The sequence below is a fragment of the Gigantopelta aegis genome, chromosome 3, assembly GCF_016097555.1.
Source record: "Gigantopelta aegis isolate Gae_Host chromosome 3, Gae_host_genome, whole genome shotgun sequence".
NCBI lineage: Eukaryota > Metazoa > Mollusca > Gastropoda > Neomphalida > Peltospiridae > Gigantopelta > Gigantopelta aegis.
Genome location: NC_054701.1, coordinates 40,647,846 through 40,670,862, shown reverse-complemented (window position 1 = coordinate 40,670,862; position 23,017 = coordinate 40,647,846). Strand labels below are relative to the sequence as shown.

Here is a 23,017-nt window from a genome sequence, read left to right as displayed (position 1 = left end):
TTATACATCACAGAGCAATCAATTTCAGTCACTGTTATTTCATTGGATAGTATAGCTGTGGTGATCGGATCATCACCTAAAGGCAGCTAGTTGTATGTCTTTAAATTGATAACACTATGTGCATTATTGCCGTGTGATATCATAAACAACTAATGATGTTCTCACAAAGGTGTGTAGGAATACTACGTAATAACACCTCAGCACATTTTGAACTAGAGCTATTTGATGTCTATCATATGATTATTTTAAAATGGTCTAGATAGTAAGGAAACATTGTTTCCATCACATACTTCAGAGAACCTTTTTTTTTCAGTATCACGTCGTGATTGACTATGCAAGTTTCAGAAATCGCTACACAATTCTAAAACATTAAACAGTAGTTATTAATCAATTTTCAACTGACTACAAATATCGCTAATCAAGATTTTGAAAACAAAATGTTCCCTGTGCGGTAACTTAGGCTGTTCCTACCAAATAGCAGCCATGTTTTATGTATTTTCCTACAGTTATTTTTGTCTATTCAGAATTCAAGAATTTTATTAAATAAGTAAGGAGTGATTTGTGCTGATGAATTATGTTTTACAAAAATTTTAATTTTTTTTTCATGTATTCAGGACTCTATGAAAGTGATAAGTGATGCCATGGTGGACCAGTCGGTGAAGGGAGCCAAGGTGTTTGACAAATTCCAGTTTGAACGGAACGGCTTCTTCAGTGTCGACCCAGACTCCATAGCGGACAAGGTGAGTAAAACTATTGACTACTAACGAGGATGTAACCAGATTTATGAACTTTTTTTAAAATATACACGGGGTTCAAAGTATTGTGTAATAATTTTTCCTTTATACATAACCTGACCTCTCAACATTTGAGCGTAACTCCCGGTTACATTGGACTGGTTCAAGTATCACAACAGTCCATCAGTAGTCTTCTCTTTTGTCCTAGTTATCCTATTTCATGGTCACCTCTTCTTCAGCTGGCTTTGGTGGTGTAGTGGTTAAGTCATTAGACTTAAGCCTGGTAGGTACTGGGTTCACATCCCAGTACAAGCTCCCAATCAAAGTGAATTTAAAAACTCAATAAGTTAACAACTAACCACTAACCCACTATCCTGGACAGACAGCCCAGATAGCCGAGGAGTGTGCCCAGGATAGTGTGCTTGAAACTTGATTGGATACAAGCATGAAAATAAGAAAAACATCTTCCTTCTTTCTCATTTGGTGTTATGGTCTAAATGTCTTTTGCTTTGACTAACTCTCTGTATTGGACTCCATTTTGTACCACATGGTTATGTATGTTTGTAGAGACTTGCTTGACAGCTATAATGGGATTTCTCTAACCTTTAGATATGGATAATTTTGTGTGTGCTTCCATCAGAAAACCTTTTAATTACGCATTTTGTGGGCACAGCCTGTGGCTGTTATTCGCAAGACAGTTCTGCTCATTCCAACCAATATACAACTGGTATATTAATGGCTGTGGTACATGTGTATGGGAAAGTTAATATGAAAGATGCATTGCTGCTAATGGAAAAATGTTGCAGGTTTCCTCTAAAAATGACTGATTACTGACATCCTATACCGGACGATTAATGAATGATTGTGCACTAGTAATGTCATTAAACAAAAAAACCTTTTAACTTTCACCACGGCCATTTGTTATGTCATACACTATCATAGATTTTTATCTGTTGGTATTCCACAATGATATTATTTGCATGCATCTGTCGTCATATACATGTACTTTACCTTTTGTGGCACCCAATAGCTAATGTCTAGTTTTGTGCTGGGGTGTCATTAAACATTCATTCAGTCGTATGTTGTTGAACAGTAAATCAAGAATTGAACCAAGGCTAGTTCTGGATCAGCAAAACATTTTGCCAAATTAGCTAAAATAAAAATGCAAAACCCAGTTATTTTCCAACAAAACACCAATTATTACTTGAAATTTGTTCTCCAAATTAAAATAAAATTTGCCAATTGTTCCTAAAATTTGCAGTTGGCGAATTTGGTGAGTGGCAGAGATAGCCCTGTAAACATTACTTCTATGATTTTACCTTTGACCCAGTATAGTATTTCGCATAAAAAATCCAAAATATGCTGCACTGTTGAAAATATGCACATTGCTAAGTTGTCTGCCAGTGAGATAGAGTATGTGATGCATCATAGGCAATGTTTGAGTGAAATGAGACACAATGGAATACTTGGGATAATGTAGACATAGGGCGGGACGTAGCCCAGTGGTAAAGCGCTCACTTGATGCACGGTCAGTCTGGGATCGATCCCCGTCGGTGGGCTCACTGGGCTATTTCACGTTCCAACCAGTACTCCACAACTGGTATATCAAAGGCTGTGGTATGTGCTATCCTGTGTGGGATGATATATAAAAGATTCTTTGCTACTAATGAAAAAATATTACGGGTTTTTTCTCTAAAACTAAATGTCCAGATTACCAAATGATCAAATGTTTAACATCCAAATAGCTGATGATTAATAAATCAATGTGTCTAGTGGTGTCGTTAAGCAATATATATATATATACAATGCCCAAAATGTTAAGTGAGACCAGCATCTCATGATACAGGTAACCGTTATCAGACTGTAAACTTAGCAGGATTTTGTGCTTTTGCAAATCCCAAATTTTAAGTCGGAAGGCTTCAAGCATAAGAGTCAGGGCTTGAAACGGCCTGTGGCCAGGTCGCTAAATGTGCCCAAGATCCTCTTTTGGGCGACTTTAATATTAAAAAAATAATGGTGTTAGTCGCCCAAATAATATTATCTTCTTTAGCATATGAGCAACTGTTAATATCTGTATTCCACATTAAAATTGTACTCTTGGTTCGCTTACCATAATTTGTCAATATACATTATTATTCTTTAGCAAGTTTCGAAACCTGAGAGTATGAGATTATGGCGAATCCCAAAATATCTTGATTACATCATTTTTCACAATTACCATTGAATTCAAACAGAAAAATCTTCAAATTTAATGCCTGGTAATGATGTCAGGTACATGTATGACAAAGATTCGGATAAACTAAAACAAAATGGTGTTATGGGCAAATTTTAAAGATAAAACAAGTGGTAATAAGTACTTACAGGTATGAATTTTAGTATACTGACACACAATGAAAACGCAAAACAGATATTTTTCAATATTTTTTTGTAATTAATGAAAAAAATATTTATTGGACTTAAAATAACAATTTATGAGAGGAAGCCATTGATTGGTACTTTTGTCTGGGTTTTAATCCTGGTTTTGTTCTCGTTACACATACAATAGCAGAAACACAAAATGGTGTGAAATGTGTTCACTACATGCTCAATCATGCTGCATGCAATGCACATGAAATGCTAGTATGTGGACACATAAAAGTCACATAACGGTGTCATATTCCTCGTCACATTAAGAATGCCACGACTCAGAGAAGAACGAAGGGAGCGAGCGTTGGTCATGGTTCAAGGGGGGACTTCGCAAAGCCAAGTTGCTAGGACCTTCAGAGTCCATCCATCAACTATTGGACGACTTGTTGAATGTCATCAACAGACCGGGAGTGTCCGTGATCGACCTCGACCTTGACAACGTCCCGTTACGACCCCACGCCAAAATCGGCAGAATCGACGACACCACCTCCGCGACCGGTTCAGAACTGCTAGATGACAGCAAGCAACACGATAGGACGTCATGGAAAGCTTTTTACATCCGATGACGTTCATCCGTCAACTCAGAACGGCTGGACTCAGATGCAGACGCCCGTACAACGGTAACATCATGACACTGCAACATCGTGCTGTGAGACTACAATTTGGTCTTCAGAATGGTAATCATCCACCAGCCTTTTACCGGAGCATTGTTTTCTCAGATGAGTCCCGTTTCTCTGTATCCTTTGCCGATGGAAGAGCACGTGTGTACAGGAGACTCCATGAAGTTGTTTTTGCGTTTTCATTGTGTGTCAGTATATATCGCAGAAACTGTTTGCAAATGAAAGACAGTGAAGTTGAATTAGGACAGTGGACTCATTTCTGTGTTTTTAACCATGATGATAACATTTAATATTGATCGTATTTAACTGATTCTTCGAGACACCATCCTGTCAACAGCTACATCAGTACATGTCCCTGAACACATATGATTGGGTTGTTTCTCGTTCCAATCAACTGGTCAAAGGCCATGGTATGTGCATTCCTGTCTGTGGAAAAGTGCATATAAAAAGTGCATTAGGAAAAATGTAGTGTGTTTCCTCTGATGACTATATGTCAGAATTACTAAATGTTTGACATCCAATAGCTGATGATTAATAAATCAATTTGCTCTAGTGGTGTCGTTAAACAAAACAAACTTTATTTACTGACCACATTTGATCTTATTATTTATTTTAATTTCATATTTGGAACAAGAGTCTATATACAAAACATATGTAAATCTTCTGACATTTAAGCAATAATGTTGATACTTTTCCTGGATTGAGGTCATTTCATGACGGCAGTTTATTACAGATAATAGCAAAGTGAAGATCTGAAAATTATAAAAATGCCATCACACATCAATTTTGCTGTCGCACTGCTGAGTTTCATTGCAAATTTCAAGGGCTACTGGATAATACCATTTTCTGTTTGTATAAATGTATATTTGACACGTAAATCAGAGGATTTCATATAATGAATAAAATGAATATTTGAAATTAAGTTTTTGCTGTTTTCGTACACTCTTTTACATGATATTACTTATATGGGCATTGTTTTATTGACAACCAATTGCTATAATAAAAATATTCAAATGAAGAAGCATCACTTGATTTTTACAAAGCGAAAGGCTTGCCTAAACTTTATTGTCGGTTGTTTGTCTATAAGCATCCACTGTGACTCAGTTAGTTTGGATCTTTATGTGTCACAAATGTCTTTGCTTTCATTATGACTTGCTGATGCAGTGAATTACTTAAAGGGACATTCCCGAGTTTCCTGCATTGTAAGATGTTTCCGACTAATAAAATATTTCTACGATTAAACTTACATATTAAATATATTTTCTTGTTTAAAATATCAGTGTCTGTATATTCAATGTGTTTCTGGTCATCTTAATATTTATAAGAAGCCCAAACTGGATTTGGTCTTCAAATAATTTTGTACTTACAATTTTTTTAATGAAATTTAACCTAGTACAAATATTAGAACAATCAGAAACATGTTTAATATACAGCCTCTAATATTGTATGCAGAAAAATATATTTGATATGTAATTACAGTCGTTAAAAAGTCTCTGTTAGTCGATAACATCTGAAACATTGCAGCAAACTCAGGAATGTCCCTTTAAATGCTGTAAGCAGAACATTTGCAAATGTTGTGGATAATGCACACATATTCAACTTATTTTTATAACTGGTGTTGATGTTTTACATTTAGACACATTTGTCTTGTTAATTTTTGTAATTTTTTATAGATATTTAAGCACTTAGTAGTATTGTTTAAATTACTTATAAGCTTGTGGCATTATATATAGGGAATAACTGGTTAGTGTCTTAAGATATCACCATTCTCCCTGAGCAGGATAAAACCGATATCTTAAGACAGTAACCAGTTATTTCTTTTATCCTGCAGTCCTACAGGGATACAATGTATTTGGAAAATCGTTATTTATTCCAGTTTTGTGTGAGCAAATCGAATATTGTTAACCTAGCAAGGCTTTTGCCGTATGATGTCATACAAGATACATGACGTCACATTAAAAAAGCATTTCTAAACTCTAATTCATAAATAAATATACAAGTTTTGTATTGTTATCGCAAGACTAAAAGTTATTTGTATTTACTATACTTCAACAAATGATTTAAAGAGTGTGTTTATTGAAAATCTACTTTGAAATACATGTACTCAGTCTGACTTATGTCACGTGACCTATATTTGTGGTCAGTGACCGAAAATATAGAGATTTATCTAGTCATCATATTTTGCCAATGTATACAGTGATTGCTGGATAAATTAAAAATATTCCCTAGTTTCTGAATGTGACACATGTACAATGTATGCCATTTGAACTGTCTACATGTCCACTGAGCTCTGTCTTGTGTAGGTTTATATTTATCAAACAAGACCATCCGGTACTAATTGGCAGTACGTCTTAAAAATAATGTACATAAATTAAATTATCAGATGTACCTTTTTTTTTTTTAAGTCTCATGAATCTGAATTTGAAACGTCTTATAATATAACTATACTGAACAATACAAAAGTAAAGTTTGTTTTATTTAACGACACCTTTAGAGCACATTAATTTTTATCTTATCAGCTATTGGACTTCAAACATATGGTCATTCTGACATATTTCTTTAGAGGAAACCCGCTGCCACCACATACCCAAACATGTACATGTAGACTACTCTTTCCGATAAGCAGCAAGGGATCTTTTATATGCACTTTCCCACAGACAGGACAGCACATACTATGGCCTTTGATGAACCAGTTGTGGACCACTGGTTGGAACGGAAAATAGCCCAAACTGCAAATGGGTCTACTGAGAAGGATCGATCCGATGACCGACCACTTCACAGGTGGACTTGCTACCGCTTGAGCTACATCCCGCTCATGAACAATACAAGATATTCAAATATTTTTTAAAATATATTTGTCGTGATACAGTTAATTAAGTACACGGACTGTCAAAATGGTTCTAGTGTTCACATTGACATGGATAATTTTAACAGACACAAAACCTACTGGGACTCAAACTGAATAATTTAAAATATATTGAACAGGGCTTCTAGAATTTTTATAAAGTCCACTAGCCATGGGATCAGTGATTTAAAAAAATTACTAGCCACGATTAAAAATTCACTAACCCTACTTTAACTTTAAGTTAATACTATTTTACTAAGTAATAGTAATGATCAGATATGTTACCTGAAGAGGGAGATAGAGCTTAAAAATACTAAAATTGGGGGGTTGTGGTGGGGACAGCATATTCATATTTATAAAACAGACTTAACTGCAACATTTGACAAAGAAAAATTCACTAGCCATCGGGCATGGCAATAGTAGTTATATACTAGCCCAACATTGAATATCACTCAGGGCTACATGTGTAGCTCTGGATGAGCAGAAAATTTCGCCAAATTATATATTAAACTTCCAAATTTTATAGATACATATACCCAGTTATTTTGTAACAAAATATCAATTAATACTTGAAATTCTTTCGCCAACTTATTTTCTTTTGCCAATTATTGTTTTAAAAATTTGCAATTGGTGAATTTTGGTGACTGCCAGAGCTAGCTCAGGGCTCCATTCCGCGAAGTGATCTTAGCCCTTAGCCCTTAGCAAAAAAAGAGAAAAAAATGTCATGGAGAATTAAAAAGTCCACAGCATTGACCATTACCGTGGAGAATTTCTTTTGTTGTGCCATATTTTTCGAAACTTTCTGCATTACACCAAGTTTTATAATGTGCAACTTTCTGAATTACACCAAGTTTTATAATGTGCAACTTTCCGAATTACACCAAGTTTTATAATGTGCAACTTTCCGAATTACACCAAGTTTTATAATGTGCAGCTTTCCAAATTACACCAAGTTTTATAATGTGCAACTTTCCGAATTACACCAAGTTTTATAATGTGCAACTTTCCGAATTACACCAAGTTTTATAATGTGCAGCTTTCCGAATTACACCAAGTTTTATAATGTGCAGAGTGTTTAACTCTTAATGAAAACTGTGATGCTGTTTTTGCTTGTGGGATTCGTATCTTTCTGTGCCTGAACACTCATAAATCATTTGAGCATTCTACCCTCTAATTCAATTTACGAGAGTAATTTAAGACTGATCAGCGTGGTAGTCCAGATAAATGAAAGGGCCTCAGTATTGGAGTAAATCAGAAAGTGTCTGCCCAGCCCCGGGTGCCACAATTAGTGTAATTTGCTGTAGCGGGCGGTGCACAACGATGTCCTTGTTGTATATGACAACATATGATGAATGTAATCAGTCAGTGTGGTGATATTATCGAGTCAGGCTTTTCATGCTGGGAATTCAATTTTCAGCCAAGTCGATGAGGAATGTTTTAACTGGGGTTTTTTCCCAACATTATCATTAAATGTATGCTAATGTAGATGAGGGCAAGCTTTTAAAAAATTGTTCTTTTATCTGTAACCCAGCTGTGAGATGAGATGTTAAGTAGCTCAGTGGTCAGAGTGCTCGCTACCTGTGTGGTGAGCCATAGGATAAGCTCCCATCAGTAGATCTATCAGATAATATTTTTTTCTGTAAAGTATCCCATGGCTGGTACATGTACATCAAGTCTGTGGTATGTGCTGTTCTGGGTAACTATATACATATGTATAAGACTAAGAGATCCCATACTGCTTTTCAATAGGAGTGACTCACAGCAGCAGATTTCCTATCAGTCAGCACAGCTAGCACCCGCCTGAGATGCCTGGGTTGTAGGATGAACCTCCTCTTCAGCAGACCTGTTGGGTTTTCCCCCCATCTCAAACAGTGCCCCATGACTGGTAGATCAAAGTCTGTGGAATGTGCTGTCCTGTCTGTGGGAAGTGCATACCATATATAATAGACCCCTTGCTGTTAATTGGGAAAAATGTAGTCCGTTTCCTCTAATGATTTAACAAATGTTTGTCATCTAATGGTCTATGATTCATAAATCTTTGTGCTCTAGTGGTATCATTAAACCAAAACAAAAACTTTCAATCTGTACATGTAGACATACATGTATGTGGAATAACTAGTGTAAAATGTGTTTATGTGTTGCCGTCCTGAATAAACGTATGTCTCAGTTGTATCAAGTTTTCAGATTGCATGGACTGTGTGACTTGAAATATACGTAATGGAGAATACATGGTTAACTATCGATTCTTGAAAAATAACCCACAAGCCCCTTAGGACATGTTCTGTCGGTAGTGGGTTCTAATCCCTGTCCCGAACTCATGAAAAGTTCAAATTACATTGTTTCACAGGTGTTGATTCTTGAAACATAATCTACACCTTGAACAATAGTGTGACGTTACAGATACGGATTAAATTGTGTGTATGGTCCTCTTAAGCTAATGTTATTTTGCAAATATTTTTCTGATTTATGAACAGTTAAAATATATTTTTATACCAAATTATCAATAAAAAAACCTCAAATACGATGACTGTACAAATGTATATATTTTCAGCCAGGGGTGGAATCTACATTGTGGCTACTTAACTTATTATATTTTCAGACAGTATTGTGTTGAGTCATGCTGTAGGTCGATTGCCATATGATTCTGTTTTTTATGTTTTTCAGTATGAGTTCAAACGTTTAAGCATAAGTGCAGAACATATCAACACATTGTGTTTTTCTGTTCGACTTGGCACCCTGATGACTACATGTATATGCCTCATGTTGTATGCACATTTCCATTATGTACACAATATTACGTTTGTCAGAGATGTTTTGTGTGTCGGTAATAAAGCCTAATATTGTTTACTACAAACACGGAATTGCTTTCCCCCAATATTCCAGGGTTTGATTACATCTGTAGACCTTCTGTCTCCATTAATTTTTGTGTTCCTGAGTAAACTTGGCAAATTGAAATCTTCAAAGGCCGGCAATACGCTGCCTATGGAGCAGATCAAGATGAGGTAATTTTCAGAATGGGATGAGATAGAAATATTTCTCAACATGTCTGATCTAAGATATTGCACTGGAGCCATGGAGACACGCTGGAAGAATATTGAGATTTTCTCTTTCATTCAGTTTGGCAGCTTAAAAGAGCTTCTTGGAAAATCGCTCAGAATGGGGTAAAACAGTCTTATTTGTAATGGCAGGAAACAGACTTTTGACTCTCTTTTTTTGCGATTTTGTTTTTTTCCTTCTTAAACCAGAATTGGTAAAAGTTGAGTGTTTTGGCATGCTTTGAAAGGGCGGTTACGTTTGGTTTGGAATGTGTACGTGTTGGGAAACTTTGTAGTTTAGTCATAGAAATAAAATGTAATAATGAATGTATGGATGAAAGAAGACATTTATGAATTAGTGAAAAAGTGAATGAAAAAACTAGACAAAAATAAACGCTTAAAAAAAAATTGACATTTATTAAATTTTGAAAGGAAAGGACTGTGGGGAGCGACTTTAAAACGAAACCAAAATCTTTCAGACTTTTACAAAATTGTTTCATTTACATGTTAAAGCAATAGTTGACATTTATTAACTTTTGAAAAAAAAGGACTGTGGGGAATGACTTTAACAAATTCAAAATAAACGTAAAATAAAGAAAAAAGTTATAATAATTGTTGACATTTATTAAATTTTAAAAGGAAAGGACTGTGGGGAGCGACTTTAAAAAGAAAAAAAAAATGTTCAGACTTAACAAAAATTGTTTCATTTGCATTTAAAAACAGATGTCAAAGAAAACATCATCTTTTTTTAAACTTGATTGATGGAGAGCGGCAAATATTTAAGTAGCAGGAATCACAAACATCATACGCTCTTGCATGTGATCTGTCCATTTATCACGTGCACTTGGTCGTTCTTCTGACAGATAATAAAAGCTCATCCTGTTTGTATCCGGTCAATTAGCCGGGCTGTTCTCAAGTGAAAAATGATTTTTAACCTGTCATTATTTCTGTCTTCTCTCCTTCGTCTCACGTGCTCACTAAGTGCAGTACCGCGATGGTTCCAGTTCACCAGACGTACTTGTTGCGTGATGACAGACCGAGAACAAATTGCATAACAGCTTCTTTTTTGTTTTGTTTACCTCCTCACTATAAAGAGCTCTAAAAGAGAAAATAATTCTGGTGATCTGGTGCAGAATTGGAAAAATGCACCGGCTGTCATTAGTGGGTTTTTTTTGTGTGTGATATCATTGTAATCTGGACTCTTGTGTATTTTTATGGCAGCGGCAAAATAATAGCTAGCATTTGTCTTGCCGTGACAGTGTCTATTAGCAAGATGAAGGGACTGTATGGATAGCTGTAGGGGAGTTTAGCACAAGCCGAAAAGACATTTACCTACATTGTATGTAACCCTCATTAAGCAAAGTGTGTCAATGTGTCATTATAACAGTATGTAAAGTACATATAACTGAATTTAAAGGGGGAGGGGGGAAAATGATTTGTCATTTGACACATTTTTGTTTGAATACATGTATGAGTAGAATTTTTATTTATTTATGTATAAACTTTTGAGGATAATTTGTTATGAAATATGTTTGATAAAATTCATCTTAAGTTATAAAATAATTTTCACTGATAGGCCATAGAGCTACTAGTTAATAATATATAAAATCGGATAGCCTTCAATATAAAAATGTGGTAGTCTCATGACTCTCATGATGCCAGTGAAGTAAAAGAAAAACAAACAAGTCTCTGATTTTATCGGTGCCTAGCTATCACCTATTACTAATAAATCACATATTTATTGATTGTAACATGAAATGTGGTGTACATATATTTTGTAAAACTCGGTTGTCTGTGGGGATTTTGCTCCGAATCATTTGAAATTATTTTAAAGACCATTCAAGGGCATATACCTAGCCCTGTAGCATATGGAAGAGGCACAGGAGAGGTAAACAAAAGATACCGTTTTACCAGCTGCACAAGACGCTTTATTACTGTTGAGGGGTGGCACGTAGCCCAGTGGTAAAATGCACGCCTGACGCGTTGATGGGTCCATTGAGCTATTTCTCATTCCACCCAGTGCACCACGACTGGTATATCAAAGGCCATGGTATGTGCTATCCTGACTGTGGGATGGTATATATAAAAGATCCCTTGCTACTGATGGAAAAATGTTGTGGGTTTCCTCTCTATGACTGTGTTAAAATGACCATATGTTTGACATCCAGTAGCCGATGATTAATAAATCAATGTGCTCTATTGGTGTCGTTAAACAAAACAAACTTTCTTCTTCTTTTTTTTATTAGTTGGTGATGTTCCAGTCATTGATTATAATAATTTTTTTATCAGTTTGACTCTACTGATGTGATGATCGACTATAAAAATCAATAATCGATTTTCATGAAAAATGTTAACTGTTACTGTTCAGTAGTTTACATGGTGAGGATTAATATAAAAATGCTAGAGTGGATTAAAAATATGCTGACTAATATAAATATGCTGACATGGATTAATATAATATGCTCTAGTGGTATCGTTAAACAAAACAAACTTTAACTGAGACTTTAACGTCATGGCAATGACATGCACGTTGTGAGGGTGCAACATCATTAGAGATGTGAGTCTAGACTCTAAAGGCTTATAAGCAAAGGCCTAGATCTGTAAATGACACTGATTATTGGTTTAATATAAGCTGCAAGATACGTCATTAATTTAGTACAATATTGAGCATTGCCATGGCTTGATTTAATCATTCATATTACGTCTCAGTTTAATATTCCTGTAAAAGACTTTCTGTGGATAAAGTGATAACTCACCAATAATCCATCAGTGTCATTTAATTAATGTCTAAATGTGGAATTTTCTATGATTAGTAAGTGATAGTAATGCATAATAAATAGGGACTGTTAGGTCTGGTGATATTATTTGGTAATCATTCAGAAATCAGTTAATTAAATAAATGTTTTAACTGGTTTATACGTTTCTGCTTAAATATTATTTTTACAGTAAGATGAATAGGGGCAATCTAAAAAGTATGTATACCCAGAGGGAATGTGTGTGTGTGTGTGTGGGGGGGGGGGGGGTATTAGAGTAGAGAGAACTCAGATTTTACTAGTATAGAATATACAGGTGGGTGGGGTGGAGTTGGGGGGGGGGGGGTTATCACTGACATTATAATAAACTCCCAACAATGTACCAGTTTTATGAAAAAAAGCCTATGGAACTAGTTTGAAAATGAAATAGTGTGTTTTAAAAATACATTTATTAGTCCCATACCGGTCCAACCAGTGGGTACTATAGGTTTCATCTCCGTCTGTCTGTCTGTTGGTCCGTCCATCCGTCCGTCTGTCTGTCCGTCGGTCCATCAGTCGGTCTGGTCTGTCTGTCCCACATATTTTTCTGGGTGGTTTTTTTTACAATGCCTTGAGATATTGAGCTGAAATTTTGTTTATACATGTAGCTTTATCATGTACTGTTACAGATCAAGTTTGACTTTCATGGTGATTTAAAAAAATTTGACAGAGTTATGGCCCTTGAACTTAGAAGATATGAAAAAACTATTCCCAGACGTTTTTTGCAGAAAGCCTTGAGATATTGAGCTGAAATCTTGTTATGGCTTTATTATGTACTGTTACAGATCAACTTTGACTTTCATGACATTTTAACAATTTTTGACAGTTATGGCCCTTGAACTTAGGAGATACACAAAATGCTTATGTTTGATAAGGGACAGGTATTGCTTCAGCAGTACTCTCAGAATGCTTGTTAAAATGATCAGTAAATTTCATTGTGGATTAATGTATGCATGTACATGGGCTTGTAAGTAGTGATGGAATGTACTGAAGGCATACATAGAGGGGTTGATGGGATACAAAATACACCAGATTTTCAGCCAACATAATTTGTCACATATTGATTTTTTCTTTGAAAACATAGGTTAATGTAACGTGTAATTCACACATCTAGATATTTAAAATTTGTTTGGTTTTGAGTTGTTTTAATGTGACAGATGTGGATATGCTTTACAACATTTATCGAAATGGTGTCATGCATAACTCGATTTTTCACAAGACAATTAATTTCCTTTTTTCTTTGAATGTGTGACCAGTATGATTTGTTTGATTTGTTTCTAAATTTGTCACTGTTTTAATTGTGGTCCGAGAGGCCTGATTTCGCCCCTCTTTGAGACTAATATAATAACTAGCTTTCTGAATGCCATCCATTCATTATATGATTAACTCTCGGTTTTCCCCATAAATAATCTGCACGTGGACATCTGCTTCTTCATGACAGGGCAGAGGCTGGGAGCAGATCCACAAATCTGACAAGAGACCAGGGCCAAGCCAACCTCATGGCAGTCCTCACTTAATCATGATAATGCTGGTAAATGATATCCCTCTTTAGAAGGCGTAAAAGGTCCAGGGGGGTCCTGTGGGTGGTAGGGGGTGCTCTAGAGCGGTGATTAGGAAGCTGGTTTGATTTACGGCCCTTTGGACACTTTGCTGATAGGACCTGATACGGTCACGTCTGCTGGTTCTGATAAGGTCATATTATCAGCTGACCTTCAAGGCCTGGTCCTGTTTGATTGCTGGACATTTGTTTTTTAATGTGGAGTTGTTTTTTGTTGTCTTTTTGTACTTTTTTAATAAATGATTACATTATATACTGAAGTAAAGAATAAATTGAAAAAAAAATTGTTTTGATTAATGTCACCTCTAGAGTACATTGATTAATTAATCATCAGCTATTGGATGTCAGACATTTGGTAATTCTGACACATGGCCATCAGAGAAAACCTGCTACATTTTTCCTAATGTAGCAAGGGATATTTTATATGCATTTTCCCACAGACAAATAAACACCTACCACTGTCTTTGACTAGTTGTGGTGCACTGATTGGAATGAGAAGAAATTCAGTCAGTTGAATGGATCCACCGAAGTGGTTCGATCCTATATGGTGCAAGCTCCCCAAGCGAGCACTCAACCGACTGAGCTAAATCCCAACTAAGTGAATAGAAGATGAACCCAAATTAATTTGATTTATGTTAATTTGGGGGTGATTTTGGTGAACCTTTCTCAATTTTGCTTCCTTTTTTCTTTAGCTTTCCTCTTTATATCTTTATATCTTTATAATGCAATAATATTTTTTATGAACAGTACAAAAGACCCTACAGGTACTTTATTGTCACTGAATAAAACTTGTTGTTATACATTTTTTTAGCAAGGATTTAGTTCAGTTGGTTGAGTGCTCACCTGAGGTGTTTGCGTTGAGTGCTTGCCTGCGGTGATTGGGTTTTTTCTTGTTGCAACCAGTGCACCACAACTAGTCAAAGGCAGTGGTATGTGCTTTTCTGTCTGTTGGAAAGTGCATATAAAAGATCCCTTGCTGCATTAGAAAAAAATGTAGCAGGTTTCCACTGACGACTTTGTGTCAGAATTACCAAATGTTTGACATTCAATGATTAATTAATCAATGTGCTCTAGTAGCGTCGTTAAACAAAACGAGAAACATTTTAGAGTTTGTAAGGACACGAGCTCCATGCTTATTAAACCAGTTAGCAGTGAAATCCTCAAAACTGGACCCTTGTAAACCAGAATTCCCTAAAAAAAAAACCCCAGACTTTTTCATGGCCCCTTTTTAAATATCAGTACAGAAAAGAACCTCTCTAAACCAGTTACTCCTTAAAACAAGACTTTTTAAAATTTGGTCTCATGTACATGTATGTCCAGTTTAGAGGAGTTTCACTGAACTAAATGTAGTTACACTGTAGCTACATTGTATATTATTTGAGAATTTTTCAAGCCCAGTGTTTTTCTCTTTATTTCTATCTGCACATAATCATTGGCAATATTTGGCCCAAAGCAAGACGGACCAATCCATCTGAATGAGGGCCGATGCCTCCGGAACAAAATGATCGTGCTGGCGATGTGCATGTCGTACTGCCATGATTTATTGTGACATTGCACAAAAACTATCGACAACCATCATCAAAACGTTGCTCGGGCATCATGGTGTTCATCAATATTTAATCACAGCTGTTGATTCATGAGTGCATCCACTATGGCCGACTGTCGGCTGCTGGCGTTCTTTTCCGCTCCGATCGGGCTCTGGGTTGTGACTCTTTGAACCCCGAAAGCATATCGGCTTCTGCTAGCAATCAGACTTATAACTACGAGGACTCTTGCCTGGTTATCATAAGAGTGCATTTCATTTCGGCCATCTCATAGAAGCGGCGCTTTATTTGCTCTGCTGTTACTAGTTGGAGATTTATATGCATTCTGTTGGTAATTGTGTTTGTCTTGCACAGTCTTCAAGTACTTGTTCACTTGTAGCCGTGATTGTAGATCCATTTTTCGGCTGTTTATTTGTATTCACGTAGAGTGCAGTCAGATCAGAAACTTCCATGTTTGAACTGATCGACGAACTCGAATTGAGGCATTTTAATTTACTGTGCACTGAACTTTTGACTGTCAAGTGCAAAGTGGTTTATTATTTTATTTTATTTTATTTATTTATTTATTATCATTATCATTTTTTTAATTTTTTTTTTATTTATTGGTTTATTACTGTAAATATTTGGTCTGGGCTAGTGAAAATTATAAACTGTATTTTTACTGTAATACATAGGGCACTAACCAAAGCTTCTGTTAGGGCTAGTGACTGTCTCAAATATTTATCGAACACTGGTGGGGGTTTTTGGGTTTTTTTTAATTGATTAATTTGATTTTTGTGTTCACACTGTCATGGACTCACACCTCAGTTAGCTGGGCTGTCTGTCCAGGACCTTGGGTTAATGGTTAGTTGTTAGTGTTTAGAGAGAGAGAAGTCGGTGTACAAAAAGTAGTTTTACACCTACCGTAAATGAACTGTTAAAATTCACTTTGGGTATGAGCCAGAACTAGTATGTGAACCCAGGATCAATCAACCTTAAAGGGACATTCCCTAGTTTCCTGCATTGTAAGGTGTTTCCGACTAACACAATATTTCTACGATTAAACTTACATATTAAATATATTTTCTTGTTTTGAATATCAGTGTCTATATATTCAATGTGTTTTTGGTCGTCTTAATATTTGTAAGAAGCCCAAACTGGATTTTGTCTTCAAATAATTTTGTATGTATGAAAAATGTTTTTTAGGAAATAAAATGAAATTTAACCCAGTACAAATATTAGAACAATCAGCAACACGTTTAATATACAGCCACTAATATTTTAAGCAGAATTTTTGTTTTTATATATATGTAATTACAATTGTTAAAAAGTCTCTGTCCGTCGATAACATGTTTAAAAATGTAGCAAACTCAGGAATGTCCCTTTAAATAATTATTAAGAAATACAATTCAGTTGTTGAATAAAACTTAATACATCCTCTGTACATGTATATGATTGAGTCCCACACAATTAATTCAATGGGAGGTCACAGAGCTCCACGGCCCATTCTCCTTCTTCAGCTTCTAATCACAAAGCTTGTTACCATTTTGTGTGAACATGTCAGGCAATATGGACATCTTTTGAAAAGCTTTGACCCTGAATCAATATTGGCGATTGTGAAAAATGACCTGCATCTCATCACATGGTCCTGGTGACTAAGTTACGACTGAGGGGCATCGTCAAGTGTTGAAGCTATTTAATTTATTGTTAATTACATCAGTGCAGTGCCCAATCAAGCCGGGCTGGTCATTCTCATCACTTGTCCATGGGGGATATGATGCAGTTAAAACAAACTGGCCTCAGTAGTGTCATGGTTAAGCCATAGCATGGACATAAGGCTGGTAGGTAGAGGGTTTGCAGCCTGGTACTGACTCCCTCCCAGAGCGAGTTTTAACGACTCGGTGGGTAGGTGTAAGACCACTACACCCTCTTCTCTCTCACTATAAGCACTAACCACTAACCCACTGCCCTGACAGACAGCCCAGATAGCTGAGGTATGTGCCCAGGACAGCATGAAATAAGTTGAAATGAAATGAAAAAAGTTAAAACAAAGTCAGAGTTATAGACCTACCTTTAGGGAACGCCGTTTTCTTACTATGGTATAAAATTTACTACAAGTTATTTATTTGTGAGCCAATTATTTTCTAAATTGCACCTCAAAATAGTGGGTGTTTTTTGTTTTTTTTGTTTTCTAAAACACTTTTACTCTTCTCCTTATGTCAAATCATACCAGTATACCACGACTGGTATATCGAAGGTCATGATATGTGCTATCCTGTCTGTGGGATGCATGGTGCATATAAAAGATCCTTTGTTGCTAATTGAAAAATGTAGCTGGGTTTTTTTCTAAGACTAATGTCAAAATTACCCAATATCCGATGATTAATAAATCAATGTGCTCTAGTGGTGTCGTTAAACAAAACAAACTTTAACTTGAACGTCAAATCAAAGTGAAAGTATTTACATTGAGTTTGGAAAGGACTATAGGTCTTTTGGATACATGTACATCCATCCAATGGTGCTCCTTGTATCTTAATATTTGCTCTGTTATAGCTGGGGGTAGGGGGAGGGGGTGGGGCGGGGCGGGACGTAGCCCAGTGGTAAAGCGTTAGCTTGATGTGCGGTCCATCTTGGATCAATCCCCATCAGTGGGCCCATTGGGCTATTTCTCGCTCCAGCCAGTGCACCACAACTGGTACATCAAAGGCCGTGGTATGTGTTATCCTGTCTGTGGGATGGTGCATATAAAAGATCCCTTGCTGCTAATCGAAAAGGGTAGCCCATGAAGTGGCGACAGCGGGTCTCATCTCTCAATATCTGTGCGGTCCTCAACCATATGTCTGACGCTGTGGAGTAATTTAGATATTTTAGATTTTGTTTGATGAGTGTAGCACTTAAAGTGTAAAGAAAGAAAGAAAGAAAGAAAGAAGTGTTTTATTTAACGACACACTCAACACATTTTATTTACGGTTATATGGCGTCAGAGATATGGTTAAGGACCACACAGATTTTGAGAGGAAACCCGCTGTCACCACTACATGGGCTGCTCTTCCAATTAGCAGCAAGGGATCATTTATTTGTGCTTCCCACAGGCAGGATAGCACAAACCATGGCCTTTGTTGAACCAGTTATGGATCACTGGTCGGTGCAAGTGGTTTACACCTACCCACTGAGCCTTGCGGAGCACTCACTCAGGGTTTGGAGTCGGTATCTGGATTAAAAATCCCATGCCTTGACTGGGATCCGAACCCAGTACCTACCAGCCTGTAGACCGAGGCCGGTCACTTAAAGTGTATTGCTGAAATGGTAGCATGCATGTATATTTTCCTCAGGGGCAAGATCGATATATACATGTAGCTTTGTTGTAGATTAGCCTTTTGAGATGTAGTATGTTATAAACTTGTTGTGGGTTTTTTCCTGTCACATCACCAGTGCCACATGACTGGTATATCAAAGTTCATGGTATGTGCTGTCCTGCCTGTGGGGAAAGTGCATATAAAAAATCCCTTTTAATTGAAAAAATTACCAGAAATCCTCTGAAGACCATGTGTGAGAAATACCTGAAATGTCTGACATCCAGTAGTCAATAATTAATTCATGACTGCTACATCAATTGACAAGGTATACATGTATGTGCTTTCCTATCTATGAAAAATCGTATATAAAAGATCACTTGTTGTATGTTCAATATATTTAAACTATATGGTGGCAGTGGGTTCCCTCTATCATCTACATGTATAGTGTTGATATAACTTAATTGAAATTTTAGTTTTAAAATATGCTGAGATGTCATGAAACAAATATTATTATTTTTTGTATTTTAACCCATAGGTTAAGATTAACCTGTGTTGAACACGTCCATTAGAAAGTAACAACATGTGACCTCTTAACACAGTTGGTTGCTTAATACAGATTACTAGGTGTACAGAAGTGAGGTGGCCACTTGATAAATGTGGCCATTTACACAGGTTTTGCTGTATTAAAGGAAGGAAATGTTTTATTCAACGACACACTCAACACATTTTATTTATGGTTATATGCGTCAGACATATGGTTAAGGACCACACAGATATAGAGAGAGAAACCCACTGTCGCCACTTCATGGGCTACTCTTTTCGATTAGCAGCAAGGGATCTTTTATATGCACCATCCAACAGACAGGATAGTACATACCACGGTCTTTGTTACACCAGTTGTGGAGCACTGGCAACAGCAGGTTTCCTCTCTCAATATCTGTGTGGTCCTTAACCATATGTCTTAACCATATAACCGTAAATAAACTGTGTCGTTAAATAAAACATTTCTTTGAATGATTTCACTTGATTTAACTGAAATTTTGACCTAAATTCTTCAAAACCGCTCTACAATAACAATCTTCCCACCCTGTGATCTTTCTTCAAGAGCCAACCCCTCCCATGTGTGGTAGTAAATTATTGCATTGTCTTAACAGTTTATGTTGAACTCTGATTTTTATTGAACAGAATGCCACAGATCTGTGAAATATGGTCCACGAGGACTCTTGACCTCGGCTTGCCCCGTGGCACAAAGTGTTTGTTCAACACCGGACTGCCACACACATAGATAATATATAGATCTGGGCTGCCTATGAGAGGACTGCTTGAGTGCTGCTGGTGAATGAGGGATTCCCTGGGGAATACACCGGTTGTTAGGCAATTGATGGACCAGTGGATCATGATGGGTTGGAGATGATGTGATGTTTCGCAGAGTGGCAGAACTGTTAAGATGCTTGTCACCTGGTGACAGCTAAGAAAGTTTTTCATCAACTTCTGATATGCGAGTTGTTGATGATGTTGTTGATGATGATGTTGTTGATGATGATGATGACAATGACATATTTTCTTACTTATATCCATCTAATAACTGAGCATGATGTCTTGATCAATATAGGTGACCAGTAATGTGATGAGGGCTGGGAGGAATTCCTGTATCATCATTTATGTTTCTCTTAATGTTTGTCTGTTTACTTATTTTCATGCTTATATCCAATTAAAGTTCAAGTATGCTGTCTTGGGCATAGACCACAGCTATCTGGGCTGTCTGTCCAGGACAGTGGGTTAGTTATTATTATTGTTGGTGTTAGACTCTTACACACCTATCCCATTTTGTTGTTAAACTCACTCTGGGTGGAAGCCAATATCGGGATGTGAACCCAGTACCTACCAGACTTAAGTCCAATGGCTTAACTACTATACCACTGAGGCTGGTCGTATGTCAGTTAGAGGCATGGGATCATTTATATAATCTTTCACCCAGCTCGCACAGTACATACCATGGCTTTTGATATACCAGTCATGGAACACTGTGTGGTAACAGGAAATAGCCATTTGGATTTATTGATGAGAGTAATTCTCTGATGACGCATGACATCATTCTGCACTTCTGCTCGCTTGATGCACGGTCGGTTTGGGATCGATCCCCGTCAGTGGGCCCATTGGGTTATTTCTTGCTCCAGCCAGTGCACCATGACTGGTACATCAAAGGCCGTGGTATGTGCTATCCTGTCTATGGGATGGTGCATATAAAAGATGCCTTGCTACAAATCGAAAAAAGAGTAGCCTATAAAGTGGCGACAGCGGGTTTCCTCCCTCAATATCTGTTTGGTCCTTGACCATATATCCGACCCCATATAACCGTAAATAAAATGTGTTGAGTGTGTCATTAAACAAACCATTTCCTACCTTCCTTCATTCTGCTAAAGCAGAGTTTTCATTGTCTTTGTAAGTATGAGACTATTTAAAAAGAAAGAAGGCAGCTATATCTACGATCTTAGTGCAGTGTGGTATATAATTGTAAGTTTGAAAAGTGGGTGCTGGCAGAATGATTTTTATTAATTAATAGAAAACACAGAAAAAGCTATAAAGTGCTAACAGATCTACATGTATTTTTTGAAGACTATTACATTTGTTTTTATTTTTTTATTTTTCAGTTGGTGTTTAACCGGACAGTGACGCTGAAGGAAGACCCTGGAAAGAAATAATGGCTGCCGATGACTTTCATTGTTATCGGGAGCAGACGTAAAGTCTCTTTTTTTATGTCACAAGATTTGCCCAACAGCTGAATCAAACCACAGTGTCTACTGGTATCTGATGTGGAAACTATCTCTGTCAGCTGAAGGACAGTTATTGTGTTTTAAACATCTGGTTCCTTGCATATAGATTTGTCTCATGATCATTATTCTACAGTTTGTGATTGGCAGAGCCAGTCCTAAGATGGTGTGCAAGCTGGGACAAATAAGATATTTTTATAATTTACCATAAAAAAGTGGGGTTTTTTTTATTTAAGAAACACATTGACTGTCTTAAAAATATTGGTTTAAAATTATTTAATAATTTTTGGCACCACAAATTTGGGGGAAATAAGATATTTTTATAATTTACCTTTAAAAAAATGGAGTTTTTTTTATATAAGAAACAAATTGGCTGTCATGAAAATATTGGTTTAAAATTATTTAATAACTTTGCACATCACTTAATTCATGTGTTGGTTAAATTGAATCAGGAGTTACCAGTATTCCTGTTTCGAAAATACTTGCCCATGAAAAAAAAAGACGAAGCAATTTATTATTATAATAATATTAGATTGTAAAGTAATTTATTTTTGTGATGAAAGGATGAGTGGATTTTGATTTTTGGAATTTTTTAAAACTTAAAAGCATTTATTAAATATGCGTGTGCAATTGTATACATAAGCAAAATTATGTATTTTACATTTCTACAGATATCCACCAGTAAAAGCTCTAGATATATGTAGATGCTTTTTTTCCCTTGCTTTTTTATGGCACTGTATTTTAAACAGCAAAGTTAATATCTCATTTCATTTCTTTTTTGTTAATTTCATTTCTTTTTTGTTAAACATTTATTATTTTTAGCCATTAGTAGCAAATGATGGTAATTTGGTCGGTTGAGTTTTTGTTTGCCAAATCCTTAAAGGGACATTCCTGAGTTTGCTGCATTGTAACATGTTTCCAACTAATAAAATATTTCTACGATTAAAGTTACATATTAAATATATTTTCTGGTTTAGAATATCAGTGTCTGTATATTCAATGTGTTTCTGGTCGTCTTAATATTTGTAAAAAGCCCAAACTTGATTTTGTCTTCAAATAATTTCGTATATACAAAAAAATTATATTTTGGAAATAAAATGAAATTTAACCTAGTACAAATATTAGAACGATCAGAAAAATGTTTAATATACAGCCACTTATATTTTATGCAAAAACATATATTTGTTATGTAATTACGATCGCTAAAAAGTCTTTGTTAGTTGATAACATCTTTAAGAGTGCAGAAAACTCAGGAATGTCCCTTTAAACAGATTCTTCTTGAAACCATTCTACATGTATAAATATAAAAATTGACTTCCGTGTACAAATCTCTTACACGGATGAGTGCCCGTTTGGCACTGGTCCACAGACACCAGCCCACATTCTCCAATCCTGTCCCACCTTTGACACCCTGCAATAGCAAACATGGCCTAATGC

General features: G+C 36.2%; 1 protein-coding gene across 1 annotated transcript in view; it reads left to right on the top strand.

The window, feature by feature from the left end:
* The window catches only part of LOC121368038 (glutamine--tRNA ligase-like), a 44,884-nt gene extending 22,310 nt beyond the window's left edge, over nt 1-22,574 (top strand). The window contains exons 22-23 of the mRNA XM_041492550.1: nt 615-740; nt 21,461-22,574. Of these exons, the coding sequence (XP_041348484.1) occupies nt 615-740; nt 21,461-21,511 (177 nt within the window). The 3' untranslated portion in view covers nt 21,512-22,574. The remainder of the gene's footprint in view (nt 1-614; nt 741-21,460) is intronic.
* Nucleotides 22,575-23,017: the final 443 nt, after the last annotated feature.